The 22,698-nt window shown below is 48.5% G+C and overlaps 1 protein-coding gene across 1 annotated transcript in view; it reads right to left on the bottom strand.

The window, feature by feature from the left end:
* Positions 1 to 843: 843 nt before the first annotated feature.
* C2CD2 (C2 calcium-dependent domain containing 2) overlaps positions 844 to 22,698 on the bottom strand; it is an 82,204-nt gene continuing 60,349 nt past the window's right edge. Inside the window, exons 11-16 of the mRNA XM_012002613.1 lie at positions 21,174 to 21,298; positions 20,515 to 20,689; positions 19,247 to 19,360; positions 14,838 to 14,965; positions 12,329 to 12,638; positions 844 to 2,608 (exon numbers count right to left, since the gene is read on the bottom strand). Of these exons, the coding sequence (XP_011858003.1) occupies positions 2,388 to 2,608; positions 12,329 to 12,638; positions 14,838 to 14,965; positions 19,247 to 19,360; positions 20,515 to 20,689; positions 21,174 to 21,298 (1,073 nt within the window). The 3' untranslated portion in view covers positions 844 to 2,387. The remainder of the gene's footprint in view (positions 2,609 to 12,328; positions 12,639 to 14,837; positions 14,966 to 19,246; positions 19,361 to 20,514; positions 20,690 to 21,173; positions 21,299 to 22,698) is intronic.

The following is a 22,698-nucleotide window of genomic DNA, read 5'->3' as shown; positions in this document are numbered from 1 at the left end:
CAGTAAGCAGTGCTCATGGGATTCATCTGGAAATGGAATAGTTAAAAACTTTTTTTTTTTTTTAAGAGCAAGAAGGCTTAATACAAAATTCTGGGGCCGGCATGGTGGTTCATGCCTATAATCCCAGAACTTTGGGAGGCCGAGGTGGGTGGATCACCTGAGGTCAGGAGTTCGAGACCAGCCTGACCAACGTGGTGAAACTCCATCTGTACTAAATACAAATAAATTAGCTGGGTGTGGTGGCTGGCGCCTGTAATCCCAGCTACTTGGGAGGCTGAGGCAGGAGAATCGCTTGAACCCAGAAGGCAGAGGTTGCAGTGAGCCGCCACTGCACTCCAGCCTGGGCAACAGAGGGAAACTCCGTCTCGAAAAAAACATTTTTTAAATAAAAAAATTCAAAAAAACTTCTGATCTCCTCGCACTTGAATAGAGTACACCTGAATTCCAAAATCAAATAAAAAAGAACAATTAAAAACTTCGCATCAGTGTCCGAAATTCTGACACATAATATCCTCTGGGAATTCTTATATGTCTCAGGCTCTTTTTACCACATGGCCAAGAGCAGTAAAACTTCAAGTAAAACATTCAAGTGAACATCTGTCCCATCTGTCCCAAAAGACTAGCAGTGATGCCTGACTTTGGGGACAGAAACTTGGTAGTATTCACATATTTTGAAACTCCAGGTGCTTTTTTTACAATGATTAAAACTGGAATATAATTTTTAAAAACAAAGCAGGTTGAAAAAGTCATTTTAAAGTCACTTGATAATTCCTGGAACACCTAAGAAATTTGTAATGCGCATTTTAAAGTGAAATTCCTAATGTCGTTTTCTAATCTCTCCCCCTAAAAAAGAAGAAAAAAATCCCATAATTTTGGTTTTTATACAGGTTTCCACTAAAAAAGAAAAAAATCCTAAAATTTTGGTTTTTATATAGGTTTTTACTCACCAGTGGCTCTATTACCCCCAAAATATTTCATGTTTAAGGATTAACAAAAGAACCTACGGAAGGAATCTCGCCCATTTCCATCTCCATGACAGAAGTCAAGCTTTCACAACGGCCTTTTACATCTCTTTGGAGAAAAGTGAATCATATTAAACTGTCAAAAACACTTCACCCCAATGATGACTGTTCTTTAACCAGCATGTCTACTGGAAGTGGCACATTCAGGGCAGACCAAAGTGAAATCTGTGAATGAACTGAAACAGAAAGGCAACTGATGAGGAAAGCGACTGGAATGATACTTAGGGATATTCAAATGGTGTGCCAGGTGATCACGTTTTCCACCAAAACAAACCCAAACAAGGGCACCCCAACCTGTGTCCAAGAGGACTGTTCACAGCAAAATTCTGAAGTGCTCATAGGGAGAATTTCCTGCAAGTTTGGCCCATTTGTTATTAAACTTCCATTCCTAAGACTGACACCTGAGACACAAAATAATTTCCTCCACTGCCCTAAAAGGACTTTGTTTTGGCTACTGGCAGCATTTGGCAAAATCCATGTATGTGTTTGGTAACCGTGTTGTACGAGCGGTCACGTATGGCTCCTGACTTCATCCGACATGCCTGCTGTGCTCTTGTTTAGCAAGTATGACAGGCGGGAGAAAAAAAAAACTTGGCTGTCAACTTCTCCACTAGTATTATTAGAGCTTTTAACACGATAGAGAAAAATGTAAAAACCATGTGAGAATATGTGTATCTTCCACTTGCAAGTAGGCTCAAAGTAAACTTAGAAAAGTGTTCTGCATACTATGCATAGGATACAGTTAGTGTTCAAGTTCTATGGCTAATATCAAAGGTAGATGACTTCCTACATCTGTCATAGCGTCTCCATTCCTACCAAAATTTATTTATCCACATCCTGTCTATGTTCCACTTCCCTGTACTCAGGGCCAGCTGCATTTTTTATTCCAAGCAGCAGATGAGGAGAGGTGACCCACCCTTTCCATTCACAGTGACAGCACAGGGGGGCACCTCCTTTTTGTGACATGGTCCAGGCATGGACCAAAAACACTTGTTAGTGTAGAATAGGTAAACTGAGTCCCTCACACCTGCCCTCCACAATCCATTAGAGTACATTATTTCACTTATAATGTTAATCTCCTTCTAATATTGAACCCTAACTCTTAGCTTTGAGCACAGCCCAAGCTCTGCGGCTGTCAAGTCTCATTTGGCATCTGGTGGCGAGTTGGGCTTTTTATCCTCTCTGGGGGAAACCTCCTGGCTGGAGACTCAGATTTTGTTTTCCCTTTAAAAGACTAGATGGTTGGAAGAAACCCAGCAAGACAAGCGGGGCATCTGGACATCCGGCGGGCACACTGGCTGCGTCCTGGTGAGGGTAGTTAACGCGGGTGCACGTCTTCTGGCTTGGAGGTGATGACCTCAGGCCCTATGTGCAGGGCTCCACGGGGGCACCGTTCATGGTGTTCTTGCTTCTGTGCCTGGAGAGCAGCTTCTTGTTCAGGATCCTGGTGAGGGTGACGCCTTTCCTCCGGGAACCCTCTGGCTGCTCCAGGAACACAAGGTCATTGTGTGACTGACTCATGCCCGGGTCTTTCTGTTGATGCCGCCGGCGGAAGAACAGCTTTGCCCCTTTCCTTAGAATTCCTCCTGGAAGAGGGAAGCACAGGGGCTGGTCAAGTGGGCGGGGAATGAGGGGCTGAATGACTGCTCCAATGGGATAAAGGGAAAAGGAGGCTCAAATGCCTCTAACAAAGGGCGGGTTTACTACTTCAATGTGCTGTCACTATCTGCATGAGAAAAAAACAACTGGAATCTGGCTTGTACAAAACGAGATTTTTCAAGATGAAATGGAAAGGAGATTATAACAGTAGAAGCAGTAAGCCTGGACTATCGGTTGGTATCCCTTTCCAAGGATGGTATTTATATTCCTGATTTTTTGGGGGGACGGAGTCTTGCTGTCTGTCACCCAGGCTGGAGTGCAATGGTGTGTGCGATCTTGGCTCACTGCAACCTCTACCTCCAGGTTCAAGCGATTCTCCTGCCTCAGCCTCCCAAATGGCTGGGATTACAGGTGCACGCCACCATGCCTAGCTAATTTTTTGTATTTCTAGTAGAGACGGTTTCACCGTGTTGGTCGGGCTGGTCTCGAACTCCTGACCTCAGGTGATTCACGACCCTCAGCCTCCCAAAGCGCTGGGAGCTGGGATTACGGGCATGAGTCATCACATCTGGCTTATATCCCTGATTTTCTATCAGACCAAATGGAGGCAGACAGCTGTTGCCTCGGTTGGGACACCAAGGACACCTGGGTCCCTTCTGTGCCACCAAGGACACCTGGGTCCCTTCTGTGCCACCCACTTCCCCTCATTAGGAAAGGTGTAGGTGGCAAAGAAGTACTGTGCCCCAGAAAGGATCATCACACTCATAAAACCCAATTAAGACCCTGAGAACAATGGTATTCACTTTCTTAGGAATGTTAAATAATAGTTGCTTTTTTGGGAATAAGATTTTATTAAAAAATAATTCCAGATCCTATCATATCTATTAGGCCATGCCATCTGAAGTTTGTCACTTGGGCATATTTGGCCTACAAAACCTCAATTTTGTGTCGTTTGATCTATCTGTTTACAGATAGATACAGATCTCTATATCTAGATATTTATCCGGATATAGATATCCATCAAGTAGTAGAATATGGAATAGAAAAAAATTAGCAGCAGCAGCAGCAACAATAATTTCAACAGCAATGATTCCTTAAAGATCAAGTATGAGCTAACGTAGTAGGTGCAAGAGCCCACTAATTTGCTTTTTCACAAATTAGTTTAACATCTTATTAACCAAGGCTGGCAAGGTTGAGGGAGTAAGCATTTCAGTCCAGCCTGTGAAATTCATTACCACTTGCATGTAGGTGGTAATGACTTTGAAAGAAGACAAGTCTGATCATCATGAAGAGGAGCTTTATTCTTAATGTGATAATTTATTCCCTTTGTGACAGGCATATCCAATAAACATCTCAATAGCCATGACATATGCAAATCGCCACCCATGTTGAGGAGGTTAAAGGAGGGGATGAAGAATATCAATTCCCTCTTCTAAATGAAATGCACACCAACAATTGTGGCATCTGAGGGCAGTCGGAGAAACCTGACCTAGACCTGCCTATGAATCTTTGTATAATCAAAGCCTGCTATGGGGAAAGAAGCATGTGCCCCTGAGCCTGACTTTAAGCACGAACTACTGTGTCCCATCTGCTCTGCCCAGGTTACATACAGGACAGAAACTGAGAAGATGAAGGGCCGCAATGGACTGAATTTAATTTGATCAAAGCGGCCATAATTTTTTAAAAACTTTACTCTCTCAATACAACCAAATCACTTCTTATGATGTATCATTTGGACATTTTTTTACAGTGATCTAAAGTTAGGAGCCTGTGTGCAGGGGTTTCAGGGACTGCTGGAAAAGGAATGAAAAAGGAGGGTAAATAGTATCAACGTGTAAATGGCATCCCTGTTGTCCGCAGGCCTAATGGTACACCTGTGGGACATCAGTGTCAGTTCCTGGAGTGATTCATGTCCCTGAAAAATGCAGCATGTCGTGAAAAACCAGCCATCAGTAGGGCGTGTTCTGACGGCTGGATAATGACCCCCAACTGGACATGGCTTTGGAGTTTGGCCAGTGGGGCAGATGCAGTGGTGCCGATGTGGCTAACTGCCTTTGTATCAGAGGGCACCTGCTGGAGAAATGCCCTGGGCATGGTGATAGGGGCTCCCAGGCAGAGGAACCCCCAGCTGTCAGGGGGCTCTGAGACCATCAGGTGACCTGAGGTTGGGGGATGAAGGGGACCCTCATGGTATTTCTGATCTGTAGGCACCTGCCTTGAAGCTCTGCTTTAGGCTGACCTTGGAGGCCCTGAAGGGCCTATGGACATGGGCTCTCAGGTGGAACGGGGGAGCGGAAAGGGTGGATCCAATAGCTTCACCTGGACTGCTCCAACATCACCCCCTTCACTTCCCAGGGGGAATGGAGGCCTAGGGGGAGGGAACACCAACCCATCCCGGGGGTCAACCACAGACCCACGGTCTCAGAACCCCCAGCAGTGAGAGGTTCCTTCCTGCTCCATCTCCAAAGTCCATTTCATAGGCATCCCTGCACTGAAGCTGGCCTGGGGTCTGGAGCCAGGCCTGAGGTGTGAGCAGGGACACTGTGATGGGCTGAACTTGGCTCCCCCACCCCCACCCAAATTCATATGTTACAGTCCTAACCCCCAGTACTTCAGAGAATGTGACCTTATTTGGAGACGGGGTCTTTGCAGAAGTCATCAATTTAAAATTAGATCATCGGGGTGGCCCGTGAGCCAATATGCCTGCTGTCCTTATCAAAAGGGGGAACTCAGAAACAGAGACACACACACAGGGGAAGATATTGTGAAGGGTCACAGGAAGGACGCCACATGAAGATGAAAGCGGGGCACAGGGCGATGCTTCTACAAGCCAAGGAGCGCCAAAGGTTGTCAGCAGCTGTCAGGAGCTGGAGAGGCGGGAGCAGGCTTTCCCACAGGGCCTCAGAAGGGGTGGCCCTGCTAGCACCAGCAGCTCAGACTTCCAGCCTCCAGAACACGGAGAGAATCAGTGCTCCTGGTGTTGAAAACACCCAGTTTGTGGTACTTTGATACAACTCTGGGAGGAGAGGGGGTACATTTGGCTTAAGGATCCAGGAACGCCCGCCATGTCTTCCTGTTCAGTCCTCAGAACTCAGGCAGACACGTGGAGGAGTGGGGGAGCGGAGAGGACAGTGGAGCAGTGTCCTCAGCCCCAAGCCCTCGAGTCAGCCGGGCTCTAAGGGCTACAGGCGTGCAGGCCCTTCCTGGAGAATCTGGCACGATGGGGTCTGGGGACACCGGGCATGAGCATTTTTCAAAAGATCCCAGGTCCTTCAAACATGCAGCTGGGGTTGCCCACTGCTAGCCCAGGTCTGGCCAAAATGCCACTAGTGCTTAGAGCACCTGGAGGCCACAGTGGACAATGCAGGGACAGGCCAGGGCCAAGGACACGGGCACCGTACCTGCTCTCCTGTGTGCCGCTGCTCATGCTCCTTCACGCTTCACTCTGGGGGTCTGCAGACCACAGGGCTGTGTGGGGAGAAGCTGATGCAGCCCACCTGCAGGGCCCCACGCCACGCCAGAGATGCATGGTGTGCCCAGGTTAAGAGGGAAGTGGGGTGTGCAGACAGGCAAGGCACGGCTGTGTTCAAAAGACCTCAGAACAGGAATAGGAGCCGGGCACGGTGGCTCAGCCCTGTAATCCCAGCACTTTGGGAGTCCGAGGTTTGGAGAATCCCCTGAGCCCAGGAAATTGGAGACTAGCCTAGGCGACATAACAAGACCCCATCTCTATTTAAAAAATAAAAATAAAAAAATTAAACTTTAAAAAAAACAAAAATAAAATGGGATATGCACATTTTCAAGCAGTTACTTTAAGTTATACAAGGGAAATCGAACTACAAGTGCCTAAACCTGGGAGGCTGAGGCAGGTGTTTTACTTGAGCACAAGAATTTGAGACTGCAATGAGCTATGATCTTGCCACTGCACTCCAGTCTGGGTGACAGAACAAGACCCTGTCTCTAAATAAAATAAAATAAAATAATAAAAATAAAAACTGCTTAAAATTCTAATTCTTGGCATATTAAGATGAAATAGCAAGGATTGCAGCCTGCATGTAAAAAGATGGTAGACAAGAAAGATTGGCACGGCGTGTTTGTTTTAACCTCACTACTGGCTCCAGTCCGTTGTCTGTCCGGACCCTGAGGGACTAACTTGTTTTGGTGGCAGATCCCCGCCCCAGGGAGCCCTACGCCTCTTCCATGGGCCACACCCCACCCCGAGGGGCTGGTAACAAGGTTATTTTCTGTTCTTCCATCTTCACTCACGCTCTCCAGAGCATGTCTGCTGTTTTGTTAAATTTCTTTTTCTTGAGACGGAGTCTCGCTCTGTTGCCCAGGCCGGAGTGCAGTGGCGTGATCTCAGCTCACTGCAACCTCCACCTCCCAAGCTCAAGTGACTCTTCTGCCTCAGCCTCCCGAGTAGCTGGGATTACAGGTGCGAGCCACCACGCCCGGCTAATTTTGTATTTTTACTAGAGACGGGGTTTCTCCATGTTGGCCAGGCTGGTCTCGAACTCCTGACCTCATGATCCACCCGCCTTGGCCTCCCAAAGTGCTGGGATTACAGGTGTGAGCCACCGCTCCTGGCCTGTTTTGTTGAATTTCATAGTTCAACATCAATGCCAGAAACCAGATTATGGTCGTATGTGCCCATGTGCAAATCTTCCTGAAATCATTTGTGTGACTTGCACTTTCCCCGTAACCTGATAATTTGTCACAGCTTCTAGGGGGATGGCATCAACTTCTCATACAGGGGATGGTCATGTGCGGGTGGGGACTGAGGTTTGCAGTTCTGTAGACGGGACCCTCAATGATATCCCTCAGCCGCCTCTGAGGAAGGAGGCCTGATCCCTACCATTTTTAGGGTTGCTTTTGGTCACTGTTTTCCTACCTATGGGATTTTAAAATAGATTCCTTAATTAGCTATTTATGTCTGCTAGACTCTGTAGGGACACATGAGGAAGCTAAGGTTTGGAGAGGTGGCTGTCTTGGGGTCGCACACTAACGGGGCGGGTGTGTAACACTGGGCTTTCTGGCTCTGAAGTTCATGTTCCCAGGCCCTCCTCTTCCGTGCTGCTAAGGACGGCGTCTGAGAAGTGGCCAGCCAGGTGTCTGGAAAAATGGGCAAGTCTGTGGCCCCTGGGGAGGAGACTCCGGAGAGTGTGGATACATCAAAGCCCTTGGGGTCTCACGGAGCAGAGCCCCCTAATCCAGCAAGGACTTGGGCGGGATTCCCAGAACGAGTTGCGAATCCAGAGAGGCATGCAGGGGGCGGGGGAGGAGAGGATTCCAGCCACGCAGACTCATCTCAGGCAGACTCATCGTCGGCCATGAAGGACCACCACACGACGGAGGCCATTCCATTCCCTTTCTCCATAGCAATGGGAAAGCCTGTCTTGACTTGGAAGCAGATTGTTCACTGTCACCTTTCGGGTAAACGATGCAGGGAGAACACGGCCCCGGATTTGCCAGTGCACACTAAATAGCCGCCCCACGGTGGTTGTGAGGGACAGGGCTGAGACTGGAGCACGCTCTTGTCTGTTGGGCAGTAACCCCGTATGGAATGTACCAGTCTGCCCACCTCGATAAGCAAGCCTGTGAGGTGTCGCTCTGTCAACCTGGCCGCAGCACCCAGAGATTCAACAGAACACGAACTGAGATGCGGCTGGGAAGGCATTGTGTAGATGTGGTTAACAACCCCAGCCAGTGGACTTGAAGGAAAGGAGATTATCCTGGAGAATGTGGATAGGCCTCGTCCAATCAGCTGAAGGCCCTAAGCGCAAACACTGGTTTTCCAGGGAGGAAGAAATTCTGCCTCAAGACTAAAGCATCAGCTCTTGTCGGGGTCTGTGGCCTGCCGCCTGCCCTGCAGATTTCAGACCTGTCCATCTCATGAGTCAGTTCCTTAAATATGTAACCTATGGGTTCTGCTGCTCTGGTGGACCCTGACTGATCCAGGAACTGATGGTCTGGATAATCAGACCATCTGGATGATCTGGACCAAGCACATCATCTGCTTGACTTTGAGCCCTGCAGAAACTGTTGCCCTTTGCTGATAGCGAAGTTCATGCCACGGGCAAGAATAGCCGGCGCCATGTTGATTTCAGGAAGCCTGACTACTTGACTCCAGGCTACCTTCTCTACGCCAACAGCAAGAAGCAAGATTTAGACCTCACCCACAAGCTTCAAGATTCCTGAAGATAATCTGGGGAGTGGTTATGTGAAATTTGAGGCAAGTAACCAAGATTTTAAATGGGAGACAGGCAGAAGAAAAAAAGTCCTTCCCCGGTTCTAACAAAGTTTAAAAAACAAATCACAAGAAGGCTGAAGTATAAACAGATACATGAAAGAATTTAAACATCATCTAAATTATAGCTCTAATGTCATAAATATTTCCAAATTTATTCCTATTTGTCTCTTACAGAGTCTAACAGATATAGTTAATTGAAGGATCTGTCTTAAAACCCAGCAGATGGGAAAAACAATGACCAGAAGAAAAAAAAAATTGTCTTTGGCTTCCCAAGAACAGCATCAGATTTCAACTGGAACCACAGATGGTCCATGGATAGAAGTGCCTCTACTTTTTAGCTCTGGAGGACGAAAAAGGGAATCAGTCTCTTCCTGTGGGTGTCACAGAGAGGTCGCCCGGTCACATCAGGTACCAGAGCGAGCGCCCTCACCCGATAGGCGCTGTACAACCTCAGCCAGAGCAGTTTCAGGAGGAACACGGGGAACTAGCAACCTAGGAGGGGAAAGGCGGAGACGGGAGGGAACACGAGGCAGGCAGGTCGGCTGACTGCTGAGCTACAGGCTGTACTCCTAGGATGGCTACATGTAATTGAAAAAAATAAGACAAAAATAACTTACTGTGCAGGCAATTAATTCTGGTTGGCATAGTGATCCTCTTAAGTTAAAGGGAATGAGCATGAGATGAAGAGAAGTAAGAGGCAGAAAGAATTATGCAAGAACAACATCAGAGTGGACGTGGGTAAGGGTTCTGAGCCATCTACAGACACCACACGCACACGGGACGCCGCTGTGCAGGATATTTGGCAAGGTTTCTTACTGTTCAAGTGTTTTTCCCAAAACCTCCCTTGAAACTTTTGTTCTTACTTGTGGTAACACACCCATAATATACCCTCTTAACCATTTCTACCTACACAGTTCAGTGGTGCTGACTCTATCCACAACGGTGGCCAACTTCATTGATCTTTTTTTAAACTAAAAGTAAACCAAAATTTGGGGAATACATTTCCTGTGTGGGCTGGTTTCCAACCAGCAGAACCTCAGGAGGGTTCTAAATACACAGGCACTCTCAGAAACCTAATACAAACTCCTTAGCAGGACAGAAGATACAGGTAGTTCTTAAACCAAAAAGAACAAAAACAAAAAAAACAAGCTTTAGTTTTTAAAAACGACACCCTCTATCACCAGTTTTGAAAAATGTTTGGTCAAAAAATGAAAATGACTTGGCACCCATAACACAGAATCGTCTCAGATTGTGACAACATCTCACAGAGATGCTAATTACAAGTCTCTTTAAAAACACTGGAAGGAAACATTTAAAACTGCTGCCAAATATGTCCTGTTCAAAACCCTGGGGTCAATGCGGTAGGGCCACAGGAGTGAAACGCATGGCACGGCCGAGCCTCTCTGTTGCATTCCCAACTGCTGAGCCTCCGGGGAGTTTTGAGCCTGTGCTGTAGGTGGCCAGCACCAGCCCCCAGCACACCTGCCCGACACCCAGTCCCCAAAGGGTGGCCCCCTCATCCACCTGGCCCGTGAAGGGAGAGGAGCAGGGTGGGTGACACAGCAAGGATGGAAACCCAGGGAAAGACTCTCCAGAAGGGAAACCAGACAGAGAGAAGCAGGAGGGACCGGGTGAAGGAACACAGATCTTTGCATGAACAGGGTGAGCGAGGCTTGGCATTTTAGAACGAATGAGGAGGGTGGACGGGGCGGGGGGGTTCTGCCAGGACAAGAGGAAACAGGTCGAGTCAGGGAAGGGAGAGGAAGAACTACCCCACCATGCGCCCATGTTTGTCCCGCCTCACCCAGCACTCACCGTCTCCAAGACAAAGAATAGGCCACAGGTGTGTGTCAGGTGACCAGGTCACCTTTGACGTAACCCAAGCCAAGGCCTCTTAACAGGAGCACAGGAGCGTAGAGGTCAGTGTGGAGCTTACAGCCCTCAAGAGCTCTGTGGAGGGGGGTCCGCGCATAAAGCGCCCCAAGGCCAGGCAGTGGGCAAACAGATCCAAGGGGTCTGAAATCTTATCCAGGAATTTCCTCCTTCTCCCTTTCCTCTTCTAACTTTCCATTTCCCCCCAGCACCTATCCCGACTCTGCACTGGTAAGGACGGGGGCATAGGAGAGGGTGGCCACCATGCCATCACTGAGGGACACGAAGCAAAACAGGGAGAGAGGGGATGAGGACAGACTCAAGGACAGTCCAGCCCACGACAGGCTGTCAGCTTTGGCACCAGGGACATTTGGGACCAGAGTGTGCTGCACTGTGAGGCTGCCTTGTGGGGGCGTGTCCAGTGCACGGCAGGGCGTTGTATGGCATCCCTGGCCTCTATTCACTAGATGCCGGTTGCACCCCAGACTCCCAGCTGTGACAACAAAAGTGTCTCCAGACACTGCCATATTCCCTGGGGGAAAAAGTGCTGGGCTTGAGAATCACTGGTCTATGGCATCAAGAACAGAGGACAAGAGGTAGCGACGGCAGCGCTTAACAAAGCTCCCCCAAGGAGCCCCTGCGATTTCCCAACACAGACAGTCTTAGGACATCCTGAGATTTCTGCTGAAAGCCTTGGAGCCCCACACAAGAGCCAGAGCCAGGAGTTAATGCTGAGTTTCAGCTGAGCTCACAGCTTGGCCTGCCTTGCCCCAGTCCTGTCTTCTGCACCGAGATGTCCTTTTGTCCCCCAAATGGTGGAGTCAGGTGGGCACAGGCAGCGGCCACGCTCCTCATCTTATGGAGGAGGATGCTGAGGCTCGGTGAGTCTCATATCTGGAACCGACTCCAAGCCCCTAGACTACATGCCCTTAGCAAATACATTCAGGTTACTCATGCCAAGGCACTGTTTCGGCAAATCTGCACACGCTTAAGGAATTTATAGTTTTAAGGCACTGAAACTCAGGGCTAATGGAAACAATCAGTACTAATGAAATGATCACCTCCTCACCACCCACATATTAAGTTAATCAATTCATTATTCCCAGGAGCTCCTCTCCCCGTAGAGCCTCCTAGGGTCATGTGGTGAGGTCTGGTTTTGTTGGAGGTGCACGGAGACTCTGAGAGGCATAAAGGAGCAAAGATGCCCATATTGGCAGTGGAAGGAGCCCCAGGCTCTGCCTGGCTTTGCTCTGAGTCTCTGTGGCCCATCGTCTTGTAGGGCTCTTGGTAACCCCTCGGGAAGCCAGGTGGAGCAAGCCTGGACTGAGGAAGGGGCCTCTATGCATGGACACACGCTGGCCCCAAATGCAGAGATGACGCCAACCCTCACACAGAAGGACCTGCAGATGCCCCCCATGGGTTCAAACAGTCAGCACAGGGCATTTCTGAAGGGGCAGGGGGTGAGGTCCAGAGGGAGCTTGTAGGGGACAAAGGGAACGAAAGCAGACGACTTCAGCTTGGAAGCCAGCATGAGCACAAAGCCTCCAAGTGGGGGGTCTGGGGTTGGGGGCTCGGGAGCAGTTACCTTTATGCTTTTTGGCAGCGCCCGGCTCCGAGACACTCACGGAGCTCTCTGACAGCTCATCACCGTCGGGGTCCAGCAGGGCCTGGCTGCTCCATGCCACAGCCTGGGGCTCCTTCTCCAAGTCCCAGGAGTCTAGCTCATCCTCCTGGGGCTTGGGGGCAAGGGATGCCTGGGCTGACTCAGCTTCCTCCGGTAGCGCAGAGGCTGCGGCCACCTCCGGATGGGATGGGGCATCCTCCTGGTGGGTGCTGTCCACAGAGGCCATGTAGCCCTGCATCAGGGCAGCATCGTGGTCCTGAGATAGTGAGGTCTGTCAGGGGCGGTGGGGAAGATGACAAGGGTTACGTGAAAGGAAGAGAGGGTTCGAAAAGACCTGAAAAGCACTCTCCAAAACATTCTAACAGTTGATTTCAGTCTCAGAAGATGCAGTAGCGGGCCTCGGAGAAGGTGCTCATACATCACGGCTGTTGCTCATGCTTGCGCTAAAAAAGGTCTCCCTTACAGCTGGGGCTCAGGGTCCCTAGGCAGCTTGGGGGGTGGCCCCCGGGGCTCAGAGGTTAACCCCCTTCCTCCCGCAGATGGGCCTAGCGGTGGGAGCATTTGTGACAAGCCGCAGCAATGAGATGCAAGAGAGCCCGTCCTTCAGAGTCCACGACAGCACAAAGGAAGTGGCCGTGGGTGTTTCGGGTTTAGTTGTCTTTGTTCCTCCACACGTTTGTTACCTGCAAGCAGAAAGTCACTGGCGCAGCCTCTCAAAGATTATATTTTGTGTAAAAATATTTAAGCACTAAATTAACCTCTGAGAGTCGGGATAGCGCTTCCTTGGAGGGGGGAAGTTTGGGAAGGAGGGCACCGGGGCTCCCTGAGGGCCAGTCATGCTGTCCTTGGTGTGGGTGGCAGTGACATAGGCGTTTGCTTAGGGATAATGTGCAGTTCTGACTTAAGTGCTGGCCTGTGGAAGCGCCCACTGACTCAAGATTAGATAATTTCCCCATCTCTACTAAAATAAATACAAAAAATTAGCCGGGCGTGGTGGTGGTCACCTGTAGTCCCAGCTACTCGGGAGGCTGGGGCAGGAGAATGGAGTGAACCTGGGAGGTGGAGCTTGCAGTTAGCTGAGATTGCGCCACTGCACTCCAGCCTGGGCGACAGAGTGAGACTGTCTCAAATAATAATGATAATAATAATAATAAAAAGATTAGATAATCTGAGCACCAATACAAATAATCACTGCAGTGGATTCAGAACATTAAATACTAAGATCCAGGAGTTCCTCATGATTTTTAAATACGATCTTGGAAAAAGTATATAGGAGATGCCCATGGGTCTTGTCCTTATTTTGCTCATTCATTCACCCAAGACCGAAGAAAACCCAACTACCGGGCCCCGGACTTCCAGGGAGGTCATGGATCCCCTGCTGAGGGGCTCTAGAGGGGTCAGGAAGCCCCGGAAACACCACCTGCCTGCCTCTGCGACGTGGGCAAGGCCACCCTCTGGGTACAATGGCAAGGCTGATGACTCATCCCTGGCACCTCCGAGGTCCTGTTCTGGCCCGTCTTCCAGTCACTGAGGAATCCATGTTCTGCGTGCCCTCTGGCCCACCCTCCCACTCTTTCGCCCACAATTCTTCCTCATCCCCTTCCCACACCAAATCAAAATCTCCCAACTCTCCCTCAACCTGTTCACTTGGAAATGTCAAAAAAGAGTAAGGGCCGGGAGCAGTGGCTCACACCCGTAATCTCAACACTTTGGAAGGCCAAGGTGGATGGATCACTTGAGCCCAGGAGTTCAAGACTAGCCTGAGTAATGTGGTGAAACCCCATCTCTACCAAAAATACAAAAATTAGCCAGTCTCATAACGAATTAGCTGGTCTCAAAATAAATAAATAGATAGATAAAAATTTAAAAATCAAATTTAAAAATGTAATAAAGAGAGTAAGGATCTGTAACATGGCCCTTCACCGGAGGGGCTGGCCTCTCCACAGCCTGAACCACACACCTGCCACCACCTGCTCTGAGCAGACGTCCCAGAGCGGGAGAAGGGGAAGAAAGGGAGTGCAATGTCCATGGGGGACACTACAATCTTCATTTCTCTCTGATTACAAAGGAATAAACATTCACTGCAAAAAAGCAAAAGGCTTTGGAAACGTGTCACATGGAAAGTGTAAGATCCCCGTGACTGGGTGGTGACGAGAGTAGAGGTTCTGTACCAAAGGGGAGTCTTACGTCATGTTCCTCTCTTTCAATAATTTTTCTTGAAATGATTTGCCAACCTCTCAACGTGTCAAGCGTCACTGATTAGAAACTCTCCCATGTCCTTAGTGAATGGGATAAACTGCGTAAACACAATACCACGCATGACTTCTTTGTGGGGTGAGGAACGTAATTTGACATTTGTAAATGGAACTCTCTGGATGTTAACCAAGCACTTGGGCTAACTTCTTCAAAGGGCAGAGGAGCAGCAGGTCACTGACAGATGCAAACACCTCCCCAGCCACCACGATGGTACCTTGGAGATCCCTGATATGATAATAGTGCTTTTCTTCCGTGGCGACTTGAGTTTCAGCTTTGAAGATTCACTGAGTTGTCGAATGGCAACTTCAGCCACTGGATCCGAACCATTCAACACCAACAATTCTGCCAGAGGGAAGGCAGTGGTAAGTTCATCAGCAAAAATTAAAGACTTCCATGGGAACTTCCATGGATAATGGAAATGGTCGATAAGCAATGGTTAGCAGATATTTTCTAAAAAGGGCCAAAGAGTACATTGTTTAGGCTATGTAGGTGGTCTCTGCAACAACTTCTCAACGCAGCTTTTGTAGAGTGAAACTAGCTAGAGACCACAGGTAAATAAATGAGCATGGCTGGGTTTCAGTAAAACTTTATTTACAAAAACAAGTGACGGGCCAGATTTTTCCTGTGGGTCATAGTTTGATGTTTGCTGACTCTTAGTCTACAACTTGATTCCCTGGGTGGTTAGAAGATACTCACTGAAGTGTCTGCTTAACATTCACCTATTTTATTTATTTAAGTTATACCTGAATAGAGTTGATGGAAAATGGCAAAAGCAAGCAAGCAACAAAAAAAATATCTAACCCTTTGGAAGATTTTGAACTTTGAAAGGCAAGGTAGTGACTGCTTTTCCCTCCCAAGAGTGGCTAAACACACAGAATAGTACCTAGAGCTATGAAGGGCCAGTTAATAAAAGCACTTCCTTCCCTAGGTGTATAACCACACACCAGCCAACATCAATAGAATGCTTACGGCGAACCAGGTGCTGTTCAGAGAGCTCTGTGCACATTCTCTCATTTACTCCTATTCCACACCCCATGAGCAGGTCCTTCCTTTCATCCCATTTGACCACTGAGGAGGATGTCCAGCAGCCAGGAGGCCCCAGAGCTGACATGAGTGTCTGACTCAGAACTGATGCTTGTACCTTACACTTTCCCGCTCAGGTAAAGTCAAAATGCCAAAGCTACTAAAGTAGCAGCATAGTAAAAGGAACTTCTGTCTCAGTTTTGGCCATGGCCTGAGGCTTACAGATGCCGCATTTCCAAAGGGAGTCAAGAGAAGACCACAGTGGCCAAGAACCGGTGACAACAATGACACTGGGGAATAACAGATACTTGGTCTTCCTCGCTGGTTCCTGGCACAGAGAACAATAACAACAACAACAAAAAACCCTTTGAATTCCAGAGCCACTGAGCTGAGGCATCTTTCTTATTCCTCACAAGCCCCTGCAGCCCACCTGAGTGAATGCTAATGAGGGTGGACATTGGATGTCGGAGGCACCAACCCTGTGGTTAGAAGGTTGGAACTTTCTGCCCTCCTCTCGCCTGTGGGGAAGGGAAAGGGGCTAGAGATTGAGTTCAAATTACCAATGGCCAATAAGTGAATCAATCATGCCTACATATCTACTTATAGAAGCACCATAAAGCCCTAAATGACAGGGCTCAGGGAGGGTCCAGGTTGTGAACCAATGCATGCACGTACTGGGAGAGGGGCGACTCCACGGAGATCAAAGCTCCTACGCTCAGGACCCTTCCAGACTGTGCCCTGCGCCCCTCTTCATCTGGCTGTGCATTTGTGTGATAATAAACTGGTAAACCCAAGTAAAGTGTTTCCCTGAGTTCTGTGAGCCATCATAGCAAATTATGGAACCCGAGGAGGGTGTCATGGAAACCCCAATTTGTAGCCAAGTGGGACAAAAGTGTGGTAACCTGAGGACCCACTATTTGCGCCTGGCGTCTAAGGTGGGAAGGTGGTTTTGTGGGGCTGGGCCTTTTACCTGTGGGATCTGAGCTAACTCCAGGCAGTGCCAGAATTGAATTAAATTGTAGGACACCCAGTTGGTGTCTGCAGAGAAACAGAAAATTGCTTGCCATAGAAAATCTACACATTTGGCGTCAGGAGTGTTGTGAGTAGAGGAACAGATTTTTGTTTAGCCACTGAGCTACACTGAGAAGAGAGAAGTGTTGGAGAAAGGAGTTGGGGAAGACTCCTTAGGAGAAAGCTATGCTGTAATTCCCAAAGCCACCAAGGGAGAGGCATTGGGAGCACATTCTCCTCACACCAGGCCCAGTGCTTCTGTTCAGTCCCTTGAGAGCCCGGTCCAGGTGCTAGGTGCAGCCTGGACACCTGCTATAGTGCCTGGCTGCACCGTGGTGGGTGAGCCTGGGGCTGGCTCCATGGCCCATGCACCAGAAACCACAGTGGGAACATCAGTCTGGGTCTTTTAAGAGGGATCCTGCCCAGGTGACGGGACCCCGCAGTATGGGCAGTGGGGGCACTGCCAGGGGAAGAAACTGAGGAAGGGGTATCAGGGGCAGCGGCAAAAGTGTCGGAGCGGCTCCATCTCAAATAAGGGCTGGGCAAAATGAGGCTGGGACCCCCTGGGCTGGACTCCCAGGAGGTGAGGTGTCCTTACTCACAGGGTGAGCTAGGAGGTCGGCACAAGGCACAGGTCACAAGGACCCTGCTGATAAAACAGGATGCGGTAAAGAAGCCGGCCAAAACCTGCCAAAACCAAGATAGCAGTGAAAGTGACCTCTGACTGTCCTCACTGCTGGTGATACACTAATGATGATGCAATAGCATGCTAAAAGACACTCCCACCAGCACCATGACAGTTTGCAAATGCCATGGCAATGGCAAGAAGTTACCCTATATGATCTGAAAAGGGGAGGAACGCTCAGTTCTGAGAAATCCTCACCCCTTTGGTAGAAAACTCGTGAATAAGCCAACCCTTGTTTAGCATATGCTCAAGAAATAAACAGAAAAAGAGCCAACCAGCAGCCCTTACGGGTTCTCTGCCTACAGAGTAGCCATTCTTTTATTCCTTTACTTTCTTAATAACTTGCTTTCACTTTACTCTGTGGACTCGCCCCGAATTCTTTCTTGCACCAGATCCAAGAACCCTCTCTTGGAGTCTAGATCAATACCTTTTTTTGGAAACGAACGGAGGGGCAGGGCCTGCATCCCAGAATTGCAGGTGGGGGACCCAGCACGGTAGTATCCAAAAAACCACAGAACCTCCCACGAGAGGAGGAAGCAGTTGTAAACTTTCACCAGGCTGCGAATCCAAAACCACGTTAAGACAGTGCTCCTCCAGTGAGAACTTCCCACTCCCCTGACCACCCCACCTTGTCCAGTTGTTGGCCTTGGCAAGGTCAGACACAGGACTCAGTGAACGGGGGAGAGCTAAGCAAGAAGAAAGCACCCATTGCCCCTGAGAGCAGGTCATGAGGGGGCGAAGGGAGAAAGTTAATCCCCAAATTTAGATTGTGCAGTGATTTAATAAGTCAGTAAGATCTCTTCAAAAATGTCTGTTACCTGAAAGTGACCATAAAATAATAGGAGATTTGCATTTCCTATTCATAGTGACCATTTCCTAGTAGAAGGGAAAACTACTTCTACTCAGCAGGTCTAAGCAGAGAGTGGGAAACAAAATTAAAGTGACCGTGATGATGATGTCCCAAGTCCTACTTGTTTGATATTAATGTAGCTAGCGTGTTGTGCAAGAAAAAAATGATCAGAAGGCCGGGCGCGGTGGCTCAAGCCTGTAATCCCAGCACTTTGGGAGGCCGAGGTGGGTGGATCACGAGGTCAGGAGATCGAGACCATCCTGGCTAACACGGTGAAACCCTGTCTCTACTAAAAAAAAAAAAAAAAAAAAACTAGCCGGGCATGGTGGCAGGTGCCTGTAGTCCCAGCTACTCGGGAGGCTGAGGCAGGACAATGGCGTAAACCCGGGAGGCGGAGCTTGCAGTGAGCCGAGATCCCGCCACTGCACTCCAGCCTGGGCGACAGAGCGAGACTCTGTCTAAAAAAAAAAAAAAAAAAAGGATCAGAACTTTTAAAACGTAAAGTCTCAGCTAGTTTTTTATTTTTTTAAAGCATTCCCTAAAATGTAGAAGGAATACGAATGCCGCTTCTGGTCTTTGATCAATTTGGAGTTCCCTTTTCTCCCTCTCCTTCACTCATCACTCAACCACAAAACCAAGCCAAATCAAAACTTTTTTTTTTTTTAAGAGATAGGGTCTCGCTCTGTCACCCTGGCTGCAGTGCAGTGGTGCAATCTTGGCTCACTGCAACCTCCACCTCCCGGGTTCAAGCGATTCTCCTGCCTAAGCCTCTCATGTAGCTGGGATTACAGGCATGCGCCACTACGCCCAGCTAATTTTTGTATTTTTAGTAGAGATGGGGTTTCACCATGTTGGCCAGGCTGGTCTCGAATTCCTGACCTCAAGTGATCCACCCGCCTCAGCCTCCCAAAGTGCTGAGATTACAGGTGTAAGCCACCGCACCTGGCCCAAAACAACTTTTTCCAAACTCTGAAAGGAAAATACTTCATATCAGAACAGCCCAAAAGGCCCAAAGGTGCTAAGAGGGAGAGCGGTGTGGGCACGTCTCAGTTACCTGTATCTGAAGAAGAGAGCGTTTTGCTGACAGGGGCGCTGCGGCAGGAGATGGCCTGGACAGAGATGTCCTTCTCGATCACCTTCACCTTGATGGGAGTCTTCACCGGAGACTCTGCCAGAGGAAGATTCTGATTACAAAGGTGGCCCCATGGTTGACTGGATCAACAGTTACCGAAAAGTGAAAGGACAGCCCTCACTGCAACTCTGGTGTGTGCAGTTGGCAAAGGCAAAGTTTAATGAAAGCCGTTTTGAACGGAGGAAAGGCAAGAGTGGTGTCTGGAGTCCAGGTTGAAATAAAATTTCAGAAACATTTTAACTAAGCTAGAATTTCCCATTCTATCTGGCATCCCTGAACTGTGCCAACTCATGTATTCTGGGAGGATGATGCTTTTGCACAAGTAGAGATGCACTGTGAATTGTGAGAAATAAAGCATACACTTACACAGAAACTTCTGTCTCCAAGGCAGTGGCTGTGGAGACAGGTACAGAATTCAGCTGGATCTCAAATCATAGCCTGTCAAGCCTTCTAACAAACGATTTTTAACAGAAGAAAGTCTACAAAGCCAACTCACTTTGAATTTTTCAAGAAAAAAGTGTGTGCTGTCCCCACATACAGGTAATAGAGTTCGTGTTTTGTTGTGTTTTGTTTTGTTTTTGAGAGGGAGTTTCGCTCTTGTTGACCAGGCTGGAGTGCAATGGCGTGATCTCGGCTCATTGCAACCTCCACCTCCTGGGTTCAAGCAATTCTCCTGCCTCAGCCTCCAGAGTAGCTGTGACTACATGCATGCGCCACCACACCCAGCTAATTTTGTATTTTTAGTAGAGATGGGGTTTCACCGTGTTTGTCAGGCTGGTCTCAAACTCCTGACCTCAGGTGATCTATGCACCTCGGCCTCCCAAAGCGCTGGGATTACAGGCATGAGCCACCGCGCCCGGCCCTAAAATAGAGTTCTTAATTTAACTTAGTTGGAGTTACACCTAAGTGTAACTATTTATACTATCTGGATTTTAGCTTCAGAATACACCATGGGAATCAAACCTCGTTTCAGCTTATTGCATACGTGTTTGGCAGAAGAAAAAGATAACTGTCATCCAACAACAACAAAAAACGAAGCACAAGTGTGGCCAATCAGCACCCTTCCTGTGCTGTGAGATTTTCCTAACACTCAGTGCTAGAGGCTCCAGGACTCCGCAGTCTATGGGGGCAAGGTGGTTACAGGCAGGCGCCACGCACAGAGTTTCTCGACTGCGTTCCTGTTGTCTCACCGGAGCTCAGCGGGGACGCCCTCCCCACATCGACACGAGGCTTGGTCTTCACGGCAGTGACAGTAGTGACCACAGTCCCACAGGGCATCACCATGCGGTCCTTTTCGATTTTTGCGGCAGGAACAGGGGGAGGGATGGGCCAGGATTTCAATTCCCCAGGTTCTATGTAAGAGAACTGCAGAGAAGACGCGTTACTTGTTTCTGGTTTTGTGGAAACTGCACAGGCTGATCAGCCACGTAACGCTGCCTTCTTGTGAAACAACCATAATTCCTTCCCTTAAGGTCACTTAGCATTTCCAATTAACCTGGATATTCCCAGAATGGACACAGACCCCACTTTACACACAGCCGGCTCAACACATAATGATGGCAACAGAATAGAAGCCGGAGAACCAAGCAAAATTTTCAAAGGCCTCTTTGGGGTAGGCCTGTAAAATGGCATCCTGAAAAGTCATCTCCTCCAGCAGACAACTCAACTGTACAGTGGACAGAACATGCTCTGTTTGAGTGTAGTCCTGTGTACAATAAAAGAGCATCTCCTCTTAGAGGAGGTCTTATTTCACACAGAAGCAGGAGTGAGACTCTGCAGACATAAGTGAAGACGCTCCTTAGGTAAGTGCCCCAAGACGGAACCAGCCGCCATGGGAGCCTCGTCCTACCTCAGCCGTGACCGAGCCCAGCACCGAGCTGCCGCAGGCAGACCCGCTGGTCAGCATGAAGCTCTGTGGCCCAGAAGGCTGCTTCTTAAACAAATCCAAAGGAACTGTCGCCGTCGCCAGCAGACCTGAAAAGACAGGAGACAGGCAAGGGGTGCCGCTGATGTTTCCACGGGGTTCCGTGAGAACAGAAAGGCCCACACGCCCAGCAGCCGGAACACGCTCCTCACGTGCCTCTGGCACACTCGAAAGTGCTCACGTTTCAGAACGTTTTTAAAATGTCAGTGTCATAAAAGACAAAGGCTGTCGAAACGCTGCAGGACAGAGGATGCTAAAGCAATAGGACAGTCAGACAATGTCTGGCCCTGTGCCGGAGTGGAAAGGTCACTGCTCTGAAGGGCATCATGGGGTCGTCCAATGACAAAAACTGGAAAATGGGCATAAGTTAAGGAATTGCAGCAATGTAAATTCAGGAAGCTGATAACTGTACTGTGGACACAGAAGAGAGTATCTCCATTCCTAGGAAAATACACACTAAAGAATTGAGGACAAAGGGCCGAGAGGCATATAATTTATCCTCGTGTGTGTGTGGGGTGTGTGTGTGTGTGTGTGTGTAAAAAGGAAATGAGTATGGTGGGGAGAGAGAGACCAAGAGTAAGCACAAATAGTAAAGGAAACAGGGCAAATGTTAAGGATACGTGAGTTTGAGTAAAGGTTATGTGGCTGTTCTTTGTATTGTTTTTGTGAAGTTCGACATTTCATAGATTCCATCAGGCTGGGCTGGAATGAAATCTGAATGAGGCCAGCGGGAGTGGGGACCCAGGAATGGGGTCAGAAGTTGACTTCTCTCCAGGTGACCAGCGCCCCTACACTGTGCGGGTCCCCGACCTGCGGAATGCCTCTCTCAGAATTATCTCATGGGCATCCCAGTTTTCTTGGGACTCCAAAATCAAGGAAGTCGCCTCAGGATTCTTGCTATAACAACTAGGATATAAAACTAGTTAATTGGGAGAAATAACGACCTTCTCACTTTAGGAGGTAACCAAATGGCTTGATTTTATTGCTGGATAAGCTGGGCAAGGGCTTCCCAATTTTGGTATGTTTATGGCGAGAGTTTTACAATCTAAGAAAATATTTATATCTTTAAAAACCTAACAAATATTGTAACTACTGATTTGGAGACGCACACATACAGGCCCACGTTCATTTTAGTGTTTTAGTGACTTTACCTCTAATTGTTGCTTTCTTGTGTACAAATCGTTAAGTTCCATTTAAACCTCTGTAGTTTATTTTATAAGGAAAAACCCAATGAAATGGATACAGGCAGTAGAATGGGGATGAAAAAGCTCTGGAGATAGATGGGGGTGATGGTTGCACAACAATGTGAGTGTAGTGACTGCCCCTGAACTATGTACTTAGAAATGGTTAAGATGATACATTTTACGTTGTCTATCTTACTACAGTTACGTTGTCTATCTTACTGCAGTTACGTTGTCTATCTTACTGCAGTTACGTTGTCTATCTTACT

Source organism: Mandrillus leucophaeus, unplaced genomic scaffold (genome assembly GCF_000951045.1).
Source record: "Mandrillus leucophaeus isolate KB7577 unplaced genomic scaffold, Mleu.le_1.0 Scaffold69, whole genome shotgun sequence".
NCBI lineage: Eukaryota > Metazoa > Chordata > Mammalia > Primates > Cercopithecidae > Mandrillus > Mandrillus leucophaeus.
Note: the sequence above shows the minus strand (reverse complement) of the source record. Positions and strands in the feature narration are given on the sequence as shown.